At 47.4% G+C, this 13,869-nt stretch overlaps 1 protein-coding gene across 8 annotated transcripts in view; it reads left to right on the plus strand.

Annotated features, from left to right (window-relative positions):
- LOC141054222 (aldehyde oxidase 1-like) overlaps positions 1-13,869 on the plus strand; it is a 409,838-nt gene that overhangs the window by 377,102 nt on the left and 18,867 nt on the right. For 7 of the 8 annotated variants that reach the window (XM_073551454.1, XM_073551459.1, XM_073551455.1 and 4 more), the window contains one exon: positions 5,968-6,033. In XM_073551454.1, the coding sequence (XP_073407555.1) occupies positions 5,968-6,033 (66 nt within the window). Of the gene's footprint in view, positions 1-1,291; positions 1,430-5,967; positions 6,034-13,869 lie in introns of those variants that run through there. The other variant, XM_073551460.1, reaches the window with a different exon arrangement.

Raw genomic sequence — 13,869 nt, forward strand, 5'->3', positions numbered from 1 at the left:
TAGTAAGGAGTCCCCGAAGCAGGCTACAGCTGTCTGCCGTACAAGTAGAGTTCATAGGAACATCTGACAGGAGGAACTCCAGTGTAACTCAGTACTGTGAGTACTTCACTCTAGGCGCTATGAGGGAGACGTTCAGAAAAGGCACATGTTGGCCGAGTGTTGGAAAGGAAGACTTCATCTTGCTTGGAAGTTGGCTGAGCCCCTGACCCAGAGGACATGGCACAGATGCGGGCCCTTGTACCACAACGGACTGTGAGTAAAGCTTTGGAACTACATGCCCTGGTGTCCTCCACTTATTCCTGCGTCAAGTTACTCAGCACCGCTACATCTCCCTCGCCTGACACTGCACCATCTACGTGTCACCTCTCCTACACTGCCCTGGGACTACAGCCCTGCCTGTGGAGGGCTATAACATCTTTGCTGCACCACACCATCTGTCCCAGCGGATCTGTCTGCAGCGTCGGCTTAACATCTTCATTGCCGAACACCACAGGTGGCGTCACGAATCACTCATAAACTTTAATCATCACCCACAAGCTCGACATTCCCTTTTTACAATGGACGCCCAGGGCCACGGACCGGGTCACTGCCACTGTGACAACTCCCATTGAAACCTACCGGCCCGGTACAGAGTACCCCACAGCCCTGGGAGGGCGACCCAAAAACAGGTGATGGTCACAGCTTGCCTCCTGTGCTGAGGGCATTGTACAAGTATAAAGACATTTGTCTAGCTCACAGAGCATGTCCAGAAGAACAATCCAATAGAAGTCAGTGAGTGAGAGCCAGTCTATTGATGTCTATGATCTACACAGCTGCTGTAAAGTATCTCTCTAAATGCTGTTAGCAGAAGCTTACACATGATGGCTGGCCTCATACTCATATACAGAAAATTCTACCATCATAAAGTAAAAACAGATTAGAAAAACTGTATTTCATTGGCTGTTTTAATAAATAAAAAATAATTTGGTAACAAGTTATTATTATTATTATTATTATTCAACAAAAAAAAAAATTTTTTCTGGTGTCCAAAATATTTTAATGAATTTGGGGTATTTTTGGGGTGCTGATTCTGAATATGCTATCAGTTTTGCCAGATTGGCTCAAGTTTTTGAGATTTTTGGTATCTTATTTATAGCACTTGTTGGTAAATGCGACGCATCATCTCATTAATTTCTTTGGATTAGTACTTGAACTGAGCAGTTCTCAATATAGTTTTGTGTTAATTAGTGTTCTAAAAGTTTGTTCATAGCTTGATTTTTGCACTAACTTTATGTTGTTGTCTGTTTTCCAGTGAAAAGCATGAACTCATCAAGAAGAAGTTGTCTTAACGATCCAGACTCATTCTGTTACATTTGTGGTGAATATACACTGCCAAAACATAGAAGAAACATAACAGACTTCGTTAAAAAAGTGTATTTTGCCTATTTTGGGGTTATGCTTGGGGACCAAGACAAGTTTTGGGCACCACACATAGTGTGCAAAGCATGTATCGAATTATTACGAAAATGGAGCAAAGGACAAAGAACAAGCTTCAAATTTGGTGTTCCAATGGTGTGGAGAGAGCAAAAAAATCATCATGATGACTGTTATTTCTGTGCAGTGCAAGTACAAGGATTCAATAAGCATAAGAAACGAAAATGGGAGTATCCTAACATGGAATCTGCAAGAAGGCCTGTCCCTCATTGTGAAGATGTGCCTGTACCTGTGTTTACCATGTTACCTGACCTTCCCCCACCTGATGATGATGAAATGCAGGGTATGGAGCTAAGCATTAGTTCTGGAAGTGAACTAGAATATGAAGGAAGTTTCAGAACACCTACGCAATTTACCCAAGGAGAGCTCAACGATCTAATAAGAGACCTCAACCTCTCAAAAAGTGCATCCGAACTTTTAGCTTCAAGGCTAAGTGAAAAAAATTGTCTGACGCCTGGAACTAAAATTACATCTTACAGGACCAGAGAAGAAGCACTTCTTCCATTTTTCTGTGAAGATGACCTACTTGTATATTGTAAGGATATTCCTGGCCTGATGCTGCAAATGGGTTTACAAGTATATCGTCCTGTAGACTGGAGGCTTTTCATAGATAGTTCTAAAAGGAGTTTGAAATGTGTTTTGTTGAACAATGGCAATCAGTGTGCATCTCTTCCAGTAGCTCACTCAACTAAACTTGCAGAACAATACCAAAATGTCAAAATGGTCTTGGAGAAACTGTGCTACCATGAACATTCGTGGCTGATATGTGTTGATTTAAAAATGGTCAACTTTTTACTTGGACAGCAAAGTGGATACACAAAGTATCCTTGCTTCATCTGCATGTGGGATAGTAGAGCAAAACATCAGCACTGGGAGAAACTGAATTGGCCTCCAAGGGACACCTTGACAGTAGGAGCATCAAACATAGTGAACGAACCTTTGGTGGACAGGGAAAAAATCATTCTACCACCACTTCACATAAAGTTAGGATTAATGAAGCAGTTCGTCAAGGCATTAGACAAAGATGGTAATTGCTTCATGTACATCTGCAGATCTTTCCCTGGTCTTAGCAGCGAAAAACTGAAGGCAGGAATCTTTGATGGTCCTCAAATTCGGAAACTCATTAAAGATTCAAATTTTCCTAAGGAAATGAATGACATTGAAGCTGCTGCATGGTGTAGTTTTGTGTTGGTAGTGAAGAACTTCTTGGGAAATCAAAAGGCAGACAATTATGAAGAACTGGTACAAAACATGCTACTGAGATTTAGAAATCTGGGTGTACACATGAGCATTAAATTGCATTATCTTCACAGTCACTTGGACAGATTTCCAGAAAACCTTGGAGATTTTAGCGAAGAACAAGGGGAGAGATTTCATCAGGATATTATGGTGATGGAGGAAAGGTACCAAGGCAGATGGGACAGACATATGATGGCTGATTACTGCTGGAATCTACAGCGTGACTGCCCCAATAGCTCACATAGAAGAAAATCATATAAAAAGCGCTTTTCCAGCGATTAAATGTCTCCTATCTTTCATGTCTTGTTCATTTTTGAAGATTACTTTCTAAAACTAGTTAAAATAAACTAAAATCAACATTTACTTTGTTAAATTTATTGTATTCATGACAATATCAATAAAATTAATGCGCGTGTAGCAAATTACGTCTTTTTTTTTACACATTTTACGAAAAATCTCAAAAACTTGAGCCAATCTGGCAAAACTGATGACATATTCAGAATCAGCACCCCAAAGTTACCCTAAATTCAATGAAATATCTTTGGCACCAAAAATGCTGTTGACCAGTGAATTATTTATTGTTATAGCGCCATTTATTCCATGGCGCTTTACATGTGAGGGGGGTATACATAAAAACAAGTACAATAATCTTAAACAATACAAGTCATAACTGGTACAGGAGGAGAGAGGACCCTGCCCGCGAGGGCTCACAATCTTCAAGGGATGGGTGATAATACAGTAGGCGAGGGTAGAGCTGGTCGTGCAGCGGTTTGGTCGATCGGTGGTTACTGCAGGTTATAGGCTTGTCGGAAGAGGTGGGTCTTCAGGCTCTTTTTGAAGGTTTCGATGGTAGGTGAGAGTCTGATATGTTGTGGTAGAGAGTTCCAGAGTAGGGGTGATGCGCGAGAGAAATCTTGTATGCGATTGTGGGAAGAGGAGATAAGAGGGGAGTAGAGAAGGAGATCTTGTGAGGATCGGAGGTTGCGTGCAGGAAAGTACCGGGAGACGAGGTCACAGATGTATGGAGGAGACAAGTTGTGGATGGCTTTGTATGTCATGGTTAGGGTTTTGTAATGGAGTCTCTGGGCAATTGGGAGCCAGAGAAGGGATTGACAGAGGGGAGAAGCTGGGGAATAGCGGGGGGACAGGTGGATTAGTCGGGCAGCAGAGTTTAGAATAGATTGGAGGGGTGCAAGAGTGTTTGAGGGGAGGCCGCAGAGCATGAGGTTGCAGTAGTCAAGGCGAGAGATGATGAGGGCATGGACTAGGGTTTTTGCAGATTCTTGGGTGAGGAATGAACGGATGCGTGAAATATTTTTGAGTTGAAGTCGGCAGGAAGTGGAAAGGGTTTGGATATGTGGTTTGAAGGAGAGATCAGCATCAAGGATTACTCCGAGGCAGCGAGCTTGTGGGACTGGGGAGAGTGGGCAGTCATTTACTGTAATTGATAGGTTCGTAGGGGGGGTCACGTGAGATGGGGGAAAGATGATGAATTCTGTTTTGTCCATGTTGAGTTTCAGATATCTAGTGGAGAAGAAGGATGAAATAGTGGACAGACATTGAGGGATTCTGGTTAGTAGGGAGGTGATATCTGGTCCAGAGATGTAGATCTGTGTGTCATCAGCATAAAGATGATACTGAAAGCCATGAGATTCTATGAGCTGTCCCAGGCCAAAGGTGTAAATAGAGAACAGCAGGGGCCCTAGGACTGAACCTTGTGGGACTCCGACAGATAGGGGGCGAGGTGAGGAGGTGGTGTGTGAGTGGGAGACGCTGAATGTCCGGTCTGTTAGGTATGATGAGATCCAGGAGAGGGCCAAGTCTGTGATGCCGAGGGATGAGAGGGTCTGTAATAATAGGGAATGGTCCACTGTGTCAAAGGCAGCCGACAGGTCCAGGAGGAGGAGGACAGAGTAGTGTCGCTTGCTCTTGGCAGTTAAGAGGTCATTGGTGACCTTAGTAAGGGCAGTTTCAGTGGAGTGGTGTGACCGGAAGCCAGATTGTAAGCGGTCGAAGAGGGAGCAAGAAGAGAGATGGGAGGACAGTTCAAGGTAGACGTGTTGTTCCAGTAGCTTGGAGGCGTATGGGAGAAGTGATATAGGGCGATAGCTAGATACAGAGGATGGGTCAAGAGAGGGCTTTTTGAGGATAGGTGTGATGGAGGCATGTTTAAAGCTTGAGGGGAAAACACCAGTTGTTAGTGATAGGTTGAAGAGATGGGTTAGGGTTGGGATGAAGACTGTGGTGAGGTTTGGGATGAAGTGGGATGGGATCGGGTCGAGTGCACAGGTGGTGAGATGTGATCTTGAGAGTAGAGTGGAGAGTCGATCTTCTGTAATGGTGGAGAAGTTGGTTTTGAAGGTGGAGGGCTGGGAAGTCAGGAGGAAGGGCTCTGGGGGTTGTTGACCAAAACTGTCCCTGATGTTATCAATTTTCTGCTTGAAAAATGAGGCAAAGTCTTCAGCTGAGATGAGTGGGGAGGGAGGAGGTGCTGGGGGGCGGAGGAGAGAATTGAAGGTGTTGAATAACTGTTTAGGGTTGTGAGACAGGGAGGATATGAGAGATGAGAAGTAGGTTTGTTTAGCTGTGGCGAGTGTGGTCTTGAAAGTAGTGAGGGACTGTTTGAATGCGATGAAATGCTCGTTGGAGTGGGATCTTTTCCATCTGCGCTCAGCAGCCCTGGAAGCTCGCCTCAGCTCTTTGGTCAGGCTGGTGTGCCAGGGCTGTCTGTTGATTTTGCGAGTTTTGGTATGTGTAAGTGGGGCAGCGGATAACAACAAGTTAAGGTTAAGAAACCGTGGTATGTCTTTCCATTACTTTTGACAGCCAGAAAAATGCATCATGCAACACTATTATTGCAGTGTACCTGACCAAAACCAGACGAACCCCAATACCAGCTATTGTCACCTGAAACCTCTACTCAGACACAACTTAGAACAGGATTTATTGTGCCTTACTAGACTGGTTGTCTTTGTGCTACTATCAGGACATTTGTACAGTATGTCTATAGCAGGCCTCCAAAATAAACGAGCACCTAGCTGGACTTATTTTACATGCTTAGTAGGGAATTGCTATGAAATAATATTATGGATAGCACTAGAATATGCCATAGTATTTTAAGCAGTAGGGTCCAATCTTTGGTCCTCCTCACCAATCTCTAAACCAAATCGATGTATGTGTGTCCTCCTTCTCCTACACAGCGGTATATGAAGACCAATCTTTTTTCTTTAATTAACACCTAATTGTCCCTAACAGAATCTCCGCACTGATATTGTTGTGGATATTGGAGAAAGCATAAACCCTGGCATAGACATTGGTCAGGTAAGTGAACTTTACAGCTATATTATTTTCCTACAGGAAGCTATTTCTATGTATGAAAATTAGAAATATATCGTATTTTCCAGATTATAAAGCACACTGGACCATAAGATGCACCCCTAATTTAAAAGAGGAAAATAGGAAAACAAGTTTTAATGTGAAAACGGCGGTTCGTCTTCTAGTCTAAATTTAGCTTGTGTTGAAGGAGGGAGATGGTTGGGGCAGGGCCACAGATGGCAGGGTCACCGATGCAGCAAACCAGCAGCTACAGGAGTGGGGCAATGTTTCAGGCCCTGGGCTTGGAGGAGGGGGGTGTCCCAGCAGTGTGAGGCAGGAGTCATTGATCTCCCGGAAAAATGTCAACAGTGCGAGGCAGGAGTGGAGTTTCCAATTTCCACATTGATCTGCGGGCGTTGGGCTTCACAAAAATGGCCGCCACAGGTGGTGCTTGCACAGGTTGAGATCTCAATTTGTCATTGAGCAGAGATCTAAATCTGCACATACATTAACACTGGCAGCCATTTTCCTGAAGCCCATCACTAGGAGATCAATGTGCAGAGCAGGCACTCCACTCCTGCCTCGCACCACATACATTTTCCTGCACCGCTGGGAAACCCCCTCCTCACAGCCCAATGCCCGCAGCATCACTCAACTTCTGCCACAGCCAGCTTCCGGCAACGGTGATCATGCCTCCTGTAACCCGGCTCTACCCCCACCACCCCCCCCCGGTAAGCAACATTCAGACTGTAAGACACACCCCCATTTTCCTCCCAAATTTGGAAGGGGGGTGGAGTGTGTAATTCTCCAAAATTTGTTTCTAAACAATTATACTCAATGGGGATGATTCATGCAGATTGGCACAATCGCAATATGCCAGCCTTGCAGGAGTAGAAAGTGCCAAATTCATTAGAGGGACACACTACTTACTGAATTTGGTGGCTGTCCTATGTGGTATGTGCCTGTCAGGAACTGGAGTAGCATTTCTGGCATTCTCAAGCTTCTTAGACTGAGGAGACCTGTGTGTCGTAACCAGTGCCTCTCCCCCCTCGCTCCAATCCTGTAATGAAACACAGACAATCCTAGGTGGGTTGAACAAGTCTGTCACAGTTAATTACATAATCAGAGAAAGGCAATTACACTTCGAAACGGGCGGCTCGTGCCGAGATTCTGTCCACTATCGACAGGCGAGTTGGCCCAACGAGCGGTTACGAACCTTTGCTCTCCTCTACTTCTTCCGCCACGGAGGATCCTGTGTATAACCTACATGGGACTCCGTCCCCCACCCATCAGAGTTAGGGCCTGTTCAACACCATCCTGCAAATCAGACAGAAAAATATCGAGGCCAATGTCGGTCAGGTGATCTCCGTCCGGTCTTAATAGTCTTGTGTTATCCCCTTGCAGCTGGTGGTGACGGATAACAATATCGCCTTTTCCTGTCACAAATTTTCTCTTCCGGGCGTTGAATTTCCTCCTTGTGCGCTCTATGGCTTTTTTATTTCTTGCGCCACACCAGACAGCCCGTGGTATCATCTCTGACCACACCAGAATCATATTTGTGAGCAAACAGGTGAACCGTTCTATATCCGTTGTCATCCAATTATACAGATCCGCCACCTTTTGCTTGCCAAGATCATTGCCACCCGCGTGTAACACCGTTATCACCGGGTGCTTTGCCCTCCTTGAAATGTCAACCATCTGTTTGAACACCTGTTTCTGTTGGAGTCCTCTGATACCCCTCCAGTTAACCTCTAAGCCTGGGAGGCCAAGATTCCTTCCTCCCGGACGCTGTTCGGCCCTTATTCCGCCCAATAGACATAGGAATGTCCTACAACCCAAACTTCAACTCCTGTAAGAGATAACATATGTTAATTCAGCAAATCAGGTCTTATGTATATGGCGAAGCATGCGGATTTCCAACAACCCATTCTCTGGACCTCGGCCTCTGACACTCCTGCCCTAGCTGCTTCCGTGGCCACCCCGATTCGGAACGAATGTGTCCCGTACTCTCTTGGATTTGCGCCGTTTTTTTCCAAGCATAGCTTGAAAATTGCTTGGAATTGGTACTTTGTCAGAGGGGAGCCGTTTATATGAGTGAAGAAAAATCTACCTGCGTGTTTTATTCCGGCGTATTGCTCGACGATCTTTAGCGGGCAAACTGGGCCATTTGATGCGTTAATCAGGACCAGTGGGATCGCACTTGGATTTCCTCACCCGAATGCGCAGAGCATCGCTGCATATGACTATGTCCTCATTAATTAGGCCACCTTCCGATGCGTTTTATGACCGTGGTAGTAATTCGCTGATGCGCAGTGCTCCGAAAAAGGCGATTGCAAAATCTGCAGATATGAGGACCGCCTCGTATTGTGATGTGCAGACTGATGGGGATATGGAATTAATGTCATGCAATAATCTCAGTGATATGGGGTGGAGGCATTCTTGGCTCGGTTGAAGCCTTTTCCATCCTTTAATGGCTTGCTTAATGAAAAAGAACTTTGTTACGTCTGCCCATCCCATTAATTGAAAGGAAAAGGCTAATCCTGATAATTTCCGTTGCACTGACGTCCCCGACGCTCCGCTGTCCTTAGCCGTACTAGAAATTCCACCGTCACCGAGCCTCGTTTTCGATCACATTTATCGACTGGCCTACCCTGAACTAATGAGCACCACTCCTCCCAAGCCTTACCATAGACCTGCCAGGTAGCCGGCGACACGGAGGTACGGATTAGTGGCATCAGTGATTGGCGACTATGTCCCACAGGGATAGTGGACACTGAATACCCCGTGGTTGCACATTGCTGGATTCTGAAAGCCTGCCAATTGGAAAATGGCAATGCTTTAATATTGTCGTCTACTTCCGCCACAACGGTGGCTCTACACCAAATATTGTTTTGTAGGCATAGCAGTGAAAGGCGACGTAATAGAGCGAGTATGGGCAAGGATGAAGATGACATGTGGTTTAGACAACTTGCTGTTTTCGTATTTTTTGTTTGAAAGCGAATGTTGTTATTTTTCAACTGATTAGCCCATATCTCAGTGGCCGCCACTATTGCAAATATCTCCCCTAGGGCTGGGTTGCGCCCCCAATTTGATGTGTTCCACATCTCCGGCCAGTTGTTTGTGCACCATTGATTTTTGTAGATTGCTGCGAAACCCTCTTTTTTGCTCCACCCTATTGCCAGCCCCAAGTCCTTGCTTGCAGTCTCTTTAGCCATGACACATGTGTGACCGTTGTACGATTGCAGGAACGTCTGCCATACTTGTAAATCTGCTTTTAACGTGCGATTAAGCCTAATTCTATGGCCGGGCTGAGAAGCGCCTTTAGTTGCCAATGATAGTCTGCTTGAGAATGCCCTGCCGACCGACATTACGTGGCAGGTGAACGTCAGTAGACCCAATAATGCCTGCATTTGCTGGAGTGTTACTTTGTTAACTTTGCAGAAGCCTTCCAACATCTGCTGTGTTTTTTTTGTATTTTATCCACCGGTAAGCGGAAAATCATCGAATTGGTGTCTATCTCGATGCCTAAGAAAGGCAAAATATTGCATAGTCCTTCTGTTTTTTCGGGGGACAATGGTACTCCGAATTGCGTGAGATCATTTTGAATATCTCTAGTAGGTAGTAGCAGAGTTTAGAATTTCTGGGGCCGACGAACAAAAAATCGTCGAGGTAGCGAATTAGGGATTTGCTGCCTGTTTCGTACCGAACTACCCAATCCAAAAGGGTACTAAATAACTCGAAATAGTGACTTGAGATGGAACATCCCATTGGTAAGCACATATCAAAATAATAGTGCTGGTCCACTTTGCATCCCAGTAGGTGGTAACATTCGGGGTGCACAAGTAGTAACCGGAATGCCGATTCTATGTCGGATTTAGCCAGCAGGGCGCCGGGTCCGGCTGCCCGGACTAGTTCTACCGCCTTATCAAAGGACGCGTATGCGACAGACACTTCTTCTGGGGAGATAGCGTTGTTAACAGATTCACCCTTTGGATGAGACAAATGATGGAATAGGCGGTATTTACCGGGTTCCTTTTTTGGGATAATACCTAATGGCGATATTCTGATATTTTTAAATGGCAGTGACTGAAAGGGGCCTGCTATTCTACCTAATTCCACCTCCTTTTTTATTTTTTGTCTTAGGATTTCGGGGAATTCGCGAGCAGATTTTAGGTTCTCGGATAGGGTTGGCGTTCTTGTAAACTTGAAAGGGATAAAAAAGCCGTCCGTAAAACCTGATAGTAGTTGCTGGGCCACTTTTTTATTGGGGTAGAGAACTAGCCAGGGGGCCATCGCATTTATGCTCACTGGGGTTCTGCCTTGAAGGCGCTTTGTATGGCTGTCGAGTGCATCTTGCTGCTGGGTGTCCCCCCCGCAAGCTGAGCAATCATGTCTGAATTTGCATAGTGCGTGGAAACGGCAGTTTCCCTCATTAAACAGCCAGCAGGCCCTGGGTTTTCGTACAACCACTGAGTTTTGACCTGCGGCTGCGGAGAAATTAGTGGTCGTAGCTGAAAATGGGGGCTGCTTCGGCAACAGCATGAGACGCAGCCACACGTCTGTTGCTTTAACTCCCCAGCCTAGATCGGGTTGTAGGGGCAGCCGCTTGCAGAACTCCTCGTCATACTGCCGCCATGCTGAACCGCCATGCGATTTGTATGAACTATATATTGTGTCTTGATATATACATAATTCGGAGCAGCGTTCCGGATGCTTCTGGCCCATAATAGAGCCCAATACTGCGAAGGCCTGAAGCCAATTGTTCAGAGTTAATGCTATTTTTGATCTATTCCTATCATAACCCCGTTCGTTAGTTTTATCCACTGTTTGTTGGTCACCTGATAACAGCGACCATATGTTAACATAATCATAAACATGTTCCAGATTTGTTGCCTCGTCTCCTGATCTATGTGAGCGCCTAGCGGGCTGATCCCGCAGAAGGAGTCTTTGTGTAAACTCGCTGACTATACAGTTATAGTGTTTCCCACTGTACCGCTCGGATGCGATAGGTGTAGAATTAAGTCCTTTATCGCTGAGGCTAGCTCCTTCTCTTTTACATTGCTCCTGTAGTGTAATAGTTCCCCGCCAGTTTTTGAACACTCACCGCTGCGTGATTCTGGAGGAGTGATCACCAATCCTGGAGGAGACCCGGCTCCCAGCTGATGTTGACGGGGTGATGTCACAGGATGGGGAAACTCTGGCACCCGCTATAGCGGTGGACTGGCCGATGTGTTGTCTGGAAGCCAAGGACACTTGAGAAGCGTATTCCTGGTTGTTAGCCAACGATGGAGCGCATGACGGACTGTCGTGCGCTCGAGCCTAATTACAACCATGTGATGGCGGAATTACAGCTCTGTCTTGTGTGGCAGCTGGTGTTGCTGGAAGCCATGGAGGGATTGTTCTCCCCGGCTGATAGCCCTGAAGGGTGCGCGCGACCCTAGTGTATTTGCCGCGTACCCGATATCAGCCCTCTGGACTCTGGGACTGGGATGTGTCAGACCATTCGGATGTGGCTCGGAGGGGGTTATATCAGTTGCAGGCTGGGGATTATTGGCCGTAGTGGGTCCCATCCTGCTGCTTAGTAGGGGGGCGGTTATAAGGTTAAAATTCTCACTCCTATTGCAGGGGTATGGTGGGGCAGGGGTTAATGGGACATCTTTATTAGGTACTTGGGCTGCGAGGGGAGGTGTAAATGTCAGTGTGCTTGGTGCCATTAGTGATATGTCACAGTAATCTGCATTTTGCAGCTGCGGAGCGCTCTGATCGGTCCAATTGGACTGAACAGGGCGCTCACCAGCTGCTGTATTGTGTGTCCTGCAGGTCCCTCGGTACCCCTGAGCAGGCGTAGAGGCTTCGACTGCCGGGGGTAGCGTGGAGATCTGGCCAGGACTTCTCCGACGCTGCCTCTCCGGGGGCCGGAAGTGATGCACTGGAGTGGGCGAGAATTGGCTGTATGATGCTGGGCAGTGGGCGGAGCCAGCAGGAACCCGGGACTGACTCTTCCTGGCTTGCTTTCGGGGAGCGCATGGTGTGGAGGAGGCCGCATCGCCGACCTGCAAGCGCTCCGGATGCCGGGGTGCCGCCTGGACCGGCGGCTTCCCGGCGCTGGGGCAGAACCACCCCTCACCGCGATCTGCTCCGGGGGGTCGGCTTCATGCAGCGGAGATGGGAACAGTTCGGGAGAGGGGGCCTGGACTGGAACACCCGGGTGAGTGAAAGCCACGGGGGTGGAGGTGCGAGGGACAAGGACCCGATCAGGGGAGGATGGCGCTGGGCTGGAGCTGCTATACGCCGGGCTGGGGCTACATGCGGGGCCGCTGGTGAGCCCAGGGGCGAGTAATGCGGTGATTGCCCCCGGGGAGGCAGGCTGCGCTGCTGTGGCAGGGGCAGGCACGGGGAAAGTGACAGCAGAGAGCCCAGGGAGGTGAGCGCTAATGCTACTAATAAAAGCTCGAGTCCAGTGCTCACCTTCCTGTGCTGCTCTCTGCCGCAGGGCCTCAAGCCAATCGTCGGACATGCTGCTGGACAATAGCACAATGGTTTCCAGGTGTCCGCCGGGAGGAAAGAGGAAGTTAATGGCACGGACACCTGGCTTTAACCCCTGTAGGTGTGGCCGTAGGACCCTTCCCCTTTAAGAACCATTGGCCGGCAGGGGCATCCCAATTAGTGCATCACCAAGGGGATTGGTGTGAGGGGGTACTGGGCACTGGCAGTATTTTATTGTTGTTTGTTAGATGTGCTCCACAGTCAGAGGCGCGCTCCTTATGCAGTTCCGCGCCTGCCATATTAAACGAACATGAAAAACAGACAGCACTACTGAGATGTAACTAGGAGGATGACAGGGTACTGTCCGATGGCCTGTGACTTTGATCAAAACCGTACAGGTCTCCTGGACATGTGAATAGCCCCTTAGACTGTAATGGGTACATAACCTAAGTTAGAAACAAAATGAACACATACCGTGCTGTAAGTAAGTAAGAAGCAATAGTGAGGGGGCGGGGCCTAGCTCTTGATGTGAGAAGTCGGGTGGCTGTGCTTCTCTGCCACCATTAGCCTCAATTATCCTGCACAGAGCCCGAACCAGCTAATTCGTTTACCAGGATCAGATGTCTGAAGGTCCCAGGAGTCAGGGGCGAGCTTCTGCCAGACTCAGAGAGACAGACATGGGCCGCAAAAGGCAGAAAGATGTCGGAGCCTGCAGCAGTGCCTCAGTCCAAGATGGTGCTGAGAGAGAGGAGGAGGCGGGAAGAAGAAACACAGCCTTTGCACAGAGGCTGGAAGTCTCAGCCCAGCTGAACAGGTATGTGAGGGGCATAGAGACAGATGAAGAAGGAAATGGAGGGAGTGAGAAGCACAGAGATGAGGAGGAAGACGATGAGGAGATGCCTGTGCTGAATGCAGAGCTGGAGCAGGAGGAAGAGGGGGATGGTGACACTGTGCAGTTAGCTGAAAGTGCAGATGTAGCAGAGCCCACCCTGCGGGATGTATTCCAAGCTGTCTTATACTGCAAGACTGCCTTAACTTCTCTAACAAAGCGGGTGAATTGTTTGAAAGAAAAAATGGGAGGCATAAAAACATCTATGCAGAAAGTTACAGCCAGATTAACTGAGGTGGAGGACAGAGTTGGTGTAACAGAAGATCACTTAACCTCAGTGCAAAAGACACAAAAACAGCACACTCAGAGGATCACGGTAGTAGCCAATAAAAATGATGACCTGGAAAACCGGTCACGTAGGAACAATTTGCGCATTGTGGGCATCCCTGAGAGAGCTGAGGGTGCTGACCCCACAGCCTTTATTGAAACCTGGCTGCTGGACTAGTTTGGTGCTGATAACTTGTCGA

The sequence above is a fragment of the Dendrobates tinctorius genome, unplaced genomic scaffold, assembly GCF_039654945.1.
Source record: "Dendrobates tinctorius isolate UK_male_01 unplaced genomic scaffold, ASM3965494v1 ptg000177l, whole genome shotgun sequence".
NCBI classification, from domain to species: domain Eukaryota; kingdom Metazoa; phylum Chordata; class Amphibia; order Anura; family Dendrobatidae; genus Dendrobates; species Dendrobates tinctorius.